The sequence below is a fragment of the Pelophylax lessonae genome (assembly GCF_965119305.1).
Source record: "Pelophylax lessonae genome assembly, chromosome: 3".
In the NCBI taxonomy this organism is placed as follows: Eukaryota; Metazoa; Chordata; class Amphibia; order Anura; family Ranidae; genus Pelophylax; species Pelophylax lessonae.
In genome coordinates this window covers 599,423,070-599,435,314 of record NC_138770.1, presented here as the reverse complement: position 1 = coordinate 599,435,314, position 12,245 = coordinate 599,423,070, and the positions used below count along the sequence as shown (strand labels likewise).

General features: G+C 43.2%; 1 protein-coding gene across 1 annotated transcript in view; it reads left to right on the top strand.

Annotated features, from left to right (window-relative positions):
• Window positions 1-12,245, top strand: part of LOC309549583 (calpain-13-like) — a 207,591-nt gene that overhangs the window by 107,930 nt on the left and 87,416 nt on the right. The window contains exon 8 of the mRNA XM_082249956.1: window positions 9,531-9,616. Within this exon, the coding sequence (XP_082106082.1) occupies window positions 9,531-9,616 (86 nt within the window). The remainder of the gene's footprint in view (window positions 1-9,530; window positions 9,617-12,245) is intronic.

The window sequence follows — 12,245 nt, the reverse complement described above, 5'->3', positions numbered from 1 at the left end:
TTCTACATTCTCACCGCCCTTACAGTGAAGAACCCCTTAATTTCTCTAGCTATGCTGAGAACTCAGCCTGCTCTCCTACGAAGATCAGATTTGTCCTGACACGTCCCCTCTGCACAGCTTGTCACTGGGAAATTTCAGTGTGGTGCTACTTCTCCTCCCCTAGTTCCTATGCAGCTGAGAACAGAGGGAATGTTGTGATCACTTTAAAAAAGAGAAAAAATATATTTAGAATGTTTTTTTATATATCTATACAAAAATGCTTTTCATTTCTATTTAAAACTGAATGGGTTATTTTAAAGGTTATCATTTACAATCACTATAAGTCTTTTTGAGGTTTTTAATTAAAGTCGTTGACCCCATTGGGGGAGATTTTCCTGTATTTCTTGTCCATGTGACACTCATACACAGGGCTGCTGTTAGAAATCGCGGGGCCCTATACAGGCAGGGCCCCCCCAAGAAAATATTAAAGATATATTTAGCTAAAATTACAAAAAAATCACTATTATCAGACACAAATATAACATAACTTGCATAATTCCTGCTAAATCTAAAAAAAAAAAAAAAAGTATGTTAAATAAAAAAGAAGATGAGATGAGAAAAATTGGAGCTCAGTGGTCAGAGAGACAGAGAGAGAGAAACAAAGTTACAAATAAACTCCTGAGCAGAGATAACATTAGAGCCAGTGCTGGGAGGGGATTAGTGAGGGACAACTGTCTCTTTCTCAACAGATAAAAGCTGATAGCAGGGAGAGGGACAGATCAGATTCAGGTGCTGGAGGAAGATTTCTGTATTTGTTGTCCATCACTAATCCCCCTCTCTGTGTGGGCCCCCCCTGTGTGCTAGGGCCCCCTACAAGAGGGCTGGTGGTCCCCCCCTATCAGCGGCCCTGCTTATACAAAAAATGAATGGGGGTGATTGTCACAAGGGCAGGAAAAAACAGGCAGCAAAAAAAGAAAAACATTGTTAGTTTACAGTTAGAACTTTCCCCATGCAACAAAAATGTGTTTCTGTCCATATTGGAAAGATTGTCCATTGCTTCTTGTCCTGATAGGTTAGGAACACTGTAAGCAATAAAAACCTGAAAGATAAATGTGGTGGTGAAGTTCTGGATTGGAAATCTTGGGGGTTGTAAGGTTTTTCTCATACATAGGGGCTGTGTTTAGATCCCATGTAGAGTTATTTTAGAAGTTTTGGGAAAAAAAAGGAATTTTATAGTCCACAAGCAGTTTGAGTCACAAAGTTTTCATAAAGATCAACTTGACCATTAGGAATGTTGTCCCTTCATAAATTGCCCCAGCCCCCTGAGTGCAGCCCATCGGGGTAATACTTACCTTCCTCCCCCAACCAGCTATCTTTGCTTTCCTTCCACCTCTGAGTAGCCCTACTCTTGGTTTCCTCCAGGGGACCTATGGACTACTGCTGACCAATAGAATAAACAGGGCTATGGCATTAATGCGCACTTTAAAGAGGTGGCAGCTGGTAACTCGTAGGAAGGCTGGGGGGAAGGTAAGTATTATACCATGTGGGCAGCACTCAGGAGGGTGGGTAGGGATTCATTACAGGACTACAGGTGATGTTTTCCTTTAAACAGCCAACAGGTTTCAAAGGTGTTAAAGACCCTCCTTAAGTGGGGTACACACTAGTAGAAAATCTGCCGAAAATTCCCGTCCGAGGTAAAATCGTACGATTTTAGCCTAGTGTGTACACAACTTTCAGCAGCCGATGCCGACATTTTCAACGAAAAAAAACGGAGGGACAAACACCAAAATTTTTATCGTCCGTCCCCAGACCACCAATTTTCGTTTAATGTGTAGGCAGTACGTCCGTGAAAAATCGGATACGAAAGACCGCGCATGATCAGAAGTTGCTGACGACCCGGAAGTCTAGGAACAAATGTGGCAAAAAATAAAAAATAAATCGGACGAGAAATTTCGTGAACATTTATGCACTGTCAACTAAAAACGGTTATGAACGCTAAGCAAGAGAGAGAAAAATCGGAGGATATTTTGTCCGATTTTCGTCAAGTGTGTGCGGCCCTTTAATCAGGGCTTGAGAACATTGAACGGGGAGGATCTGGATGAAGAATCAGCTCAGACCATTGGAATGAGGTTTGGAGTGTACAGTCAGCTCAAGTCACTTGCTCGGCATTCCTCAAAGCTGGCCTCCATGAGGAAGAGTTCCCTCGAAAACCTCTTAAAATATTCTTATTAGTAGTGATGACATGATGTAACTAGCTTCTGTTTTAAGAAGCCATGCTGTTTGAAGGATCATACTATTAGTTCACGTGTAGTTATGTACCTTACTGAAGTGCTTTAGGGCTTTTACTACACAAATGCTATTCTTTGTCTGACTTTTTTTTTGCACTACAAAAGCAATTTCTCCCACGTTTTAATGTCAGCAACCTAAACAAAATAGTTTGCCAGCTTTAGTGCCAAAGTCACCCATTGTGCTCGGAGCGATGTCAAAGAGCCCAATGTGGTTTTGGCAATATGACAAATGTGTTTGCACAGAGACAATAATAAACGAAACAAAGCTGAAATGTGTTCAATGTAAATACCTTTCCCGTGTGCAAATTGTTTGCCAAATCTTGGAAAGTTGACAGCAATTTTAAGAGTAAACACAAGGAAAGAAAGGAGAAAACAATATTTCAAGGTCACTTAGCTTCATCCAAAATAATAGGTTTACCTTTTAAAAAAAATAATAATAAATGCACATCTTTTTGCAGGTAAAAAAATGTGCATTTATTATTTTTTTAATCGGGAGCCTGGAAAGCACTGCACCCACGATCAACAGATAATGGGTGCTATGCAGTAGGGATAGACCGATATGTTTTTTTCAGGGTCGATACCGATATGTTGGTCATAACATATCGATATCGGCTGATATGGGCCGATATTTTGTACATTTAAAGTTTTGAAAAATAAAGACAATTTTTGACACAATCTGGTACTGAACATGTTAATTTTTGTTTAATGCTTAATGGCTGGCTTGCTGGCACCCTGTGGTGGGTGGGTGGCTGGCTGGAACTCTGTGGTGAGTGGGTGGGTGGCTGGCTGGCACCCTGTGGTGGGTGATTGGCTGGCACTAGGGCTGTGAGTGGCTGGCTGGTACAGGGCCTGTGGGCGGCTGGCTGGTACAGGGCCTGTGGCTGGCTGGTACAGGGCCTGTGGGTGGCTGGCTGTCTGGCACTTGTCTGTGGGTGGCTGTCTGTCTGGCTCCCTGTAGTGGGTGGCTGACTGGCTGACTGGCACCCTGTGGTGGGTGGCTGGCTATCTGGCACCCTGTAGTGGGTGGCTGACTGGCTGACTGGCACCCTGTGGTGGGTGGCATGCTGGCACAGGAGCTATGGGTGGCTGTCTGGTACAGGGCCTGTGGGTGGCTGGCTGGCTGGTACAGTGCCTGTGGCTGGCTGGTACAGGGCTTATGGGTGGCTGGCTGACTCGTTGGTACAGTGCCTGTGGCTGGCTGCCTGGTACAGGGCCCGTGGATGTGGGTGGCTGGCTGGCACCGGGCTGCTGTGGGTGGGTGTATGGCTGTGATACACTCCTGCGAGACTAGTCCTGACTCCAGACGAGGCTGTACAATGCGAGGGAGGTGGCCTAAGAAGGCAGAATGACATCACAAAAATATCGGTAATATCGGCCAGTTCCGGGCTGATACCGATTTATCGGGGAAAGTGCATATCGGCCTTGCCGATAATCGGTCTATCCCTACTATGCAGGGCTCTTGCAGGCTGTGTGTGAAAGTTGTTTGGCCGTACATTGTAGCACTAGTGCCATTGTAGTCCATTGAGAACTACAAGCTGACAGCCGCAAAGGCTGCTGGATCTTGTAGTTTTCAACTCACAGAGCTCTGTGATTGGGTGACGTGACTGGGTAGGCGGAGCCCGCACAGCCATGGTATCTGCAGATTCTGAGAGTTGGGGGGAGAAGATCCCTTGCCGCCTCTGACAGTGTGGAGCCAGGGAGATGCAGGGGCCAGTGGATTTGTAACATGTTAAATGTTACACCCTGAATATGGGTGTAACATGTTATAAAAGGTGAACTTATCCTTTAAATGAATTACAACTTTCTTTTTTTTTACTTGTTTAGATATCTTTATAATCGGGCGATTATTTCCATTTCTATTGAGTTTTATCCCCTTAAAAATATTTTTTAGTTTTTTGGGGAGTTAAACAACTTTAGTGTAAGAGATAGGGGTACAGGGAGTGTTAGGGTTATAGGGAAGGTTGGTGTGAGCAGGGGAGGACTGGGCCAGGGGGCCGGGGGGCAATTGCCCCCTGGGCCACTCTGATGCCCTGTAAAAAGACTGCAATGGTTCTGCCACAGACATGCCTAAAGGATTCATGGTGAATAGAAGTAAAAAGTCCCCACCACTGACCTATTGAGTGCGGGTTGAAGACAAGGACAGAGCGCAGGCCTCCCCCCCCAGCATGGATGGTGTAAAGTGTGTCTGAGCAGAGGCCGGTTCCATGCCCCACTGAAGACTCTTCTGCCCCGGCCAGCCCCAACCGAGCTGTCCCAGCTCCCTTCAACCTCCCCCTGCTGGCCAGGTCAGGAACCCGGATTCAGCCAATAAGTAGAGAGTATCTGGAGCCGGGCTTCAGCTTGGAATGGGGGTCAGGAGGAGGATTGGGAGAGTTGGAGGGGGGGTGAGGGAAAGTGGGAGGGGGGCCGAGTCGCTGTACCATGGGCGTCTGGTTTGTACTTGCCCCCTGGGCCAAACGTTACCAGTCTGCCCCTGGGTGTGAGGGTCATAGGGTATGTGATAGTCTAATAAGACCAGGTTCAATTCACTAGGTGAATGGAGGGCTAATATGATCAGTTCAGATTTAGCAAATTTTGTTCAAAATTAAGCAAACCCAAACTTAGAGGTGAATCCCATTAAATTCTATAGTGTGCAAATCTCGTTAACATCTGCCTATTTCTAGGGCTATTAGAAAAAACAATTTTACAGAATAAAGAGACATCATATGATACAGCAGTGTAAACTTTGCCAGTTACAGATAATTTTTAAATGGCAAGTCTAGAGTGACTTACATTTGCTAAAGATAACGAGAACAGGTTGTGGTTATACTACAAGAATTAAAGCGGAACTCGACCCAAAAGGGAACGTACCAATTTAAGGACTCTCCTCCTGCTCCTCTTGAACAATTGGTACTTTTGAGGAGCGTGGGGGTGAGCAGGTACTGCCTCCACTTTTATTCCATTCCGGATGGAAACGGAAGTTCTTCTCTCTCCCCCCTCCCCCCCTGCAGTCTTCTGGGACACTGACAGGTCCCAGAAGACTGCATCCACCATTCAGGATGCGCAGGGTGGCTCAAGCATGCGCAGTGGGCACCGGGCTGTGAAGTCGCAAGCTGTGGAAGATACCGACGCCGAGGAAAGAAGACAGCGGGTGAGACCGACTCGGGAGAGCACACCACTGGATCATGGGACAGGTGAGTGGCTGTTTTTTAAAAGTCAGCAGCTACAGTTTATTTAGCTGCTGACTTTTATTTTTTCCACAGGAGCCTGGAACTCCGCCTTAAGATATTGAAGAGGATACAGCAGTGTAAAATTGGCCAATCGCGAGGCAATAATAGGTCAAATTGTACTAGAAACAAAGAGTAAAGCAAGGTATTTTACTACAAGAAATAATAGACCACAGATGATACAGTAGTAAAACATTGGCCAGCAGCAGGACAGTTTTATTAGGGATAATAGGTCTAACTAGTGTATTCCTAACTTGTATTTTATCTATGGGGTTAGATGATGTGTTTTGCATGGGAGCAATAATAATGTGCAGTGATTTAAATTCTCACTCTTCTAATACTTACCATTTTTTCTCTTTCAAATGATTAAAAAAAAAAGCAGCTTAAAGAACAGATGGTTACAAACAGGTAAATGCTTAACTAAAAAAGGTCCTATCAACATAAAATAAAAAAATAAATAAATAAATAGAAATGAAAATCCAAAAAAAAAATCCCTAAAATCAAAGCCGAATTTTTAAAAATGAAGGCTTGCAGCAAAAAATAATAATAAAAAGTTACCTAAAATAAAGGGTTTCAGGGAAAAAATATATAAAAAAAAACGAATAAAAAAAAAAAAAAAAACCCAATATACTACCCCTTGAAACTAACACCTTTTTTAAAGGTAAGGCTTGTAGCAAAAAAATAAGTTTGTTTGAGAAAATCAACCACAAAATAAATAGAAAGACAAAAAGCCCCCCCATAATAAGAACATAATAAAAAGCAGCAAATTAGTTGATTGCCCCAAGAGCTAGCAGTCAGAATTAAAGTACAATTTCCTAACTGACCCTAATTTCTCCCTACGCAGTCTGTCAGCTTTCCATACAACAGCTTCCAATTCACTCAAATTAAGTGTCGGTTTACATATGTGCGGCTTGCGAGATCGCATGTAATTCGGAGCGCACTGCTCCTTCACTACATGCGATCTCCTGGGCAGATGCGAATTCAGCCATACGCTTTGTATGGCTGAATTCGCACTGTATCCGCACCAAACAAGCACATGACCCTTTTTTTTCAGCCGCATCAGGATCGGTTTGCACAGTGGTTCACACTTGTGCGATCCAATCCTGTGCGAACTGTCAGATCGCACTGCGATATGCGATCAAACTGGGGGTGTCATTAACATTTAATTGACACCCCCTGCGTATCGCATATGGCAGTGTGAACTGCCAGATGTGCGGATGCGATGCGGGAACAGGCTGCGAATTCGCACTAAAGCTGCTTTGTTCTCCCCTTTTATAGTGAGGGGGGCTGGCATATCCAAAAGTGCCTTCTTTTTGGCCCTTCTAAACATGTTGGCCATAGTTCAAAAGCCATACAGTGCATTCTCATGGGTGAATCTGCACAAAAATGTGCCAGGACTGTGAATCTTGAATGGGCAGGATTTGTCTCAAACCCATACTATTGGCAAACCTGAAGCTCATTCCTAAAACAGAAAACAATTAGTGTGGATCGGGATGGGGATAGTGTGGATGGGGGAATCTATTGGTTTTTTTGTTTTTTCTATCTGCCGTCTGGCTGAGAGAAAATTAAAAGACTCATCTTTAATATAATGCCAGAAAAGTGTCATAAATGGTTGTAGGGTTGTTTTGCGCAGGATTTTGCACTCTCGCTGATAGCTAAAGGTATTCATATCAGTATATCACTCATGATGTACGCTAAGATGTCTCCTGAGAAATGGCTCTTCCAATGTCTTTGTAAAGAAAAAAATTTTATTAAAAAATAATCAAGTATTTAAAAGGTTATTTTCTCTCAAATGTAGGTTGGACATGACCGGACTCTGTAGAACTTGCACGCTGCTAAACTGATACGTTATGTAAACTTCTCTGGAGACATTGGCAGCCTGCTCTCCAAATGATAATGCCTTCAGCCGTCTCACAGAAAACAGCACCGTTCTGTGTGTTTATAATCAGCATTGCACTGTTCTGTGCTATGCCCTCAGACTTTGCAGTTAAACTAATAAAAGCAAATTATACTGTCAAAGATATCTTCCTCAAGCATCCTTTTTTTATTGTTCTTTTCCATGGTCACTGTATTTAGCAGTAGACTTTTTTTGTGTTTATATTGAACATTATCTGTAAATAGTATGTGAATACTGCCATCTTCTGGCAAAAGAAAATAATGACCCAGACATTCAAAAAAAAAAAAATAATATATAACAGATACTACTACTGGGAAAAATCTCATGCTGGATATCTATACTGATATGGACTGGGTAATGTGTTAGGAATGAAAGGATGCCACATCGTTTGATGGAAATTAAAATGACCAACCTACAGAGGGCTGAATTCAAAGACACCCCAAAAAATCAAAGTGAATAAATGATGCAGCAGACTAGTCCATTTTTCTGAATTTTCCTGCCTCTCTCCCAGAATCTCCTCCATGCTCTTTCTTGAGACTGGGTTGGGAGACACAGCAAACCTTCTGGCAATGGCACGTATTGATGTGCCATCCTGGAGGAATTGGACTGCCTGTGCAAACTCTAAAGGATCCAGGTATCGCTTCATGCTACCAGGAGTGACACTGACCCTAGCCAAATGCAAAACTAGTGAAAAAGGGTCAGAAAAAAAATATCAGTGGCCTTGACCTGTAAAACCATTCCTTTTTTGAAGGTTGTCTCATTGTTGCCCATCTAGTACACCTGTTGTTCATTTCAAACACACCAAAACAGCTGAAACTGATTAACAACACCCTCTGCTACTTAACTGACCAGATAAATATCCCAGGAGTTTATATATATACTGTATATATACACACACACACACACATTGTCACACATTGTCAAAAGTATTGGGACACCTGCCTTTACACGCACATGAACTTTAATGGCACCCCAGTCTTAGTCCGTAGGTTTCAATAATGAGTTGGCCCACCCTTTGCAGCCATAACAGCTTTAACTCTTCTGGGTCCACAAGGTTTAGGAGTGTGTCTATGGGAATTTTTGACAATTCTTCCTGAAGCGCATTTGTGAGGTCAGGCACTGATGGAAAAGTAGGCCTGGCTCGCAGTCTCCACTTTAATTCATCTCAAAGGTGTTCTATTGGGTTGAGGTCAAAACTCTGTGCAGGCCAGTCAAGTTCCTCCACCCCAAACTCCCTCACCCATTTCTTTATGGACCTTGCTTTGTGCACCAGTGCACTGTCATGTAGGAACAGGAAGGGGCCATCCCCAAACAGTTTCCACAAAGTTGGGAGCATGAAATTGTCCAAAATGCCTTGGTATGCTGATGCCTTAAGGCCCATTTCACACGATTGGACCAATCAGGTCTGCCTTTCCGTTTTTCAGGCAGACCTGATCGGGCCACCCATTCTACTCTATGGAGAGGCGGATGTCAGTAGAGATGTGTTCGCTGACACCCGTCTGTCATCCGATCCGACAAGATCCGCTTAAAACAGACGGATGGCGAAACATTCGCCATCCATTCAGTGGGTCACATCGGATGGGATCGGATGAAAATGGACATGCTGTCCATTTTCATCCTATCTCCCCATAGAGGAGAGCGGGACTCTGACAGGTCCATCACTGCACAGTGAGCAGAGACGAACCTGTGTTCGGCCTGCTCAGCGGGGATCAACGAAGCGATCCCCACTGAGCTAGCGGAGTCCGCCGAGCAGATCTGCCCCGTGAAAAAGGGGCCTTAAAAGTTCCCATCACTGGACCTAAGGTGCCAAGCATGGATTGTCCGATTGGATCTAAACGCTCAAGAGATTGATTTATGCTCTTTTTTGATCGGATCCAAATGCCCAAGTGATCGACACGTGCTTTATCTGACTGCTGTTTATCCTGTGTCATCTGGTAAGAGGCTGCATGTTTTAGCTCTCTTGGTGGTGGATATATCGTTTTTTTCTTCACAGTGTTCATATATATCTCACTGAAGGACTATTTGGAATTTACACTTTGAATGCTTCTATTTCATTTGATTACTAATTAGATTGCATCTATGACCCTCACTTTCCATATTTGCTTTCTTTTTCCCTTTTATCCTAAAAGTAACTCTGGAAGAACTGTTTTTGTTCCCTAGATTGACTATAACAACAGAACAGAGGACATTGTCCGACTGTGGAATCCTTGGGGTCAGGGTGAATGGAACGGACGCTGGAGTGATCGGTGAGATGAATTGTGCCTTTATTTGAATTTGTAAAAATAACAGAGGAGTATATGTAACAATGATTTAATGGGCAAAGCACACACTGAATAACTGATGGGTATTCACCCAAGTAAGGATCAATAGGATTCACTCTGCATTTTATAGTCCACAGTCACATTCACCCTGTTTACATTGGGTTGAATGTTGTGACAGTAGTCACTTTGGTTGGGGGGCCCTTGGAACACAGCTTACCTTAGAGAGGTTGGGAAATACCTCTCTCAACCCCCTAGGCACTTCTTATGTGTAAGTCACCCTGTGTCTTTTGGGGACACAGGGTGACCAAAAAGCCCAGTCTGGCCTGCCCAAACCAGACTTCCACAGACTGATTGGCTACGAGAGCTCCATGCGCCTTGCCAGGACAAACTTACAAGCTATTTGGAACTTTGTCAAGGAAGCTGCCATGATGGATTGACTCTTTGGGACTTGTTACCCGACAAACTCAGGCACAGACCAGTTGGGGATCTGGTACCTGGTTCGTCAACCTTTGGGGGGAAGATATGTGACGGTACGCATTGTCACTGACAGTGAAACTGATGGTTTGGGCTGTTTCAGTTGGTCAGACTTGTAACAGATGCATGTCATCAGCTCAAACACCTGTCTTCCATGCATTGTAAATTATGCTGATTTGCTCACCTATTGTTTACTGTGGGTTCTCAGTATTTACACTATAATAATGTATATTATATCTTGTTCTACCTCTGGGCTTCCAGGCTGACTTAAGTATGCTGAGCTAATTAGCATGTGAATAATAACCTTGTTATAGATGGGATTAGCCATTAGCTATTCATTGTGTGATGTTTTGGGTAAATATTCATGTAGTGACCGACCTACTTCTAAAGTGTATAAAAGTCTGTTTGTTTTAATAAAGCAGTTAGTTGTTTCCAGTATACAAACTGTAAGGCTAGTTTTGTATGACAGCGGCTGGGATTTGATATTTATGTTCATGACTGCAAGGAAGCCGTATACTGACGGAAGACCACAAGTTACAGTGTGGGTCTGAGGTTCCGTTACAAATGTATACCAGGCAAATGCAACTGGCTGCTGTTGAACAGCTGTTGAATCTCACTTGTACATTATGAGTGAAGATTTGAATTTTTTAGGTGAATCTGCTGTGAATAAAATTTCAGCACTAAGAAGCTTAAATTACCGTATTTTTCGGACTATAAGGCGCACAGAAAATCCTAAAATTTGATCAAAAACCGGCAGTGCGCCTTATAATCTGGTGCGCCTTATATATGAAAATAGTTTGAAAATTTACCGTTAACTGATACTGCGCCTTATAATCCGGTGCCTATGAACCTTGAGTATTGAAGGGATCTCAAAACAATTTCTGTTTCACATTGCGCAGCAACAAACTTGAAGCAGAAATCAGAAATCCTGTAAATCCAAAGTGACTTTGAAATGGCTCCACAAAGGAGACTTGCTTACGAGGCAGATTTTAAATTGAAAGCAATCAACCGTGCAAAAGAATGTTTGCAAATTGAGCAACTGCCAGTAAACCCCGCGTGGATCAACGTTCCAAAAAAAAAGTGCTCCTTATAATCTGGTGCGCCTTATATATGAAAATAGTTTGACAATTTACCGTTAACTGATACTGCGCCTTATAATCCGGTGCGCCTTATGGTCGTGAAAATACGGTATATAAATGACATTTTGTTTTATGTAAAACATAGGGAAAAAATGGTCTCCCTTCCAGACCTAACCTAAAGCTAAAATGGGGGTCCCCCTCCTAAAGCACCAGTGACTGATGCTGATGGATACTGAGTTCTTTGAGTTTTTTCCCAGTGGCCCAGAGGGGGTGCTGCCAAAGGGGGGCTTATGGTGTGTACCATCTACCCCCTTTACCCCATCATTTTTTTTTTTTTTTTTTTTTTTTTACTTTTGCTTACCCACATGCACAGTGAACTACTTAGGGGTCCCACCAGTCTAGTTTAGTTCACCTTTGTTGAGGATGAACATCTATTTGCCACATATGGGAAGTGGGTAAATGGTGCATGACCTCTCCCTCTCCTGGCAGCTCCTCATGGGCATCTGGAGGAAAAGAGGACCCCCTTTTTTACAATAACCCCTCTCAAAGTACCCTCCTAGTGCTGAGGCTAGTTTCGGCATAGCAGGGAGGCTACATGCCTGGTGTGCCGGACTGGTTTTTCGGGGGCACACTGCTTTTTTTTTTTTTTATATAAAATTATGAATAATTAACTGAATTTGCAAATCCGTTATCAACTAAGAAACTGCACATATACACTATAATTGTGCATTAGCTGACTGCATTAAGCTGCAAGGGGTATTATAACCTTCCCAAAAAGGAACAGGTGTGAAAGAGTCCTTACCCAGTCATTCAAGGAAATGCCACTAGAGGGCAGAGGTACAACCTGTGGGTGATATACAGCAGCATCCTTAGGCCTCTTGCACATGATACTCCTGTTTAAGCATCTACTTTTTTAGACTTTTTTTTTTTTGTATGTATTTGCGCGTATTTTCATGCACATGCATTTATGCAATATCACATATACGCGGGCACTTTGGCGCAAATGTGCAAAACGTATTCTCCCGTTCTTGTTCTGCACAAGATGTTAAAGGGCATTTGTG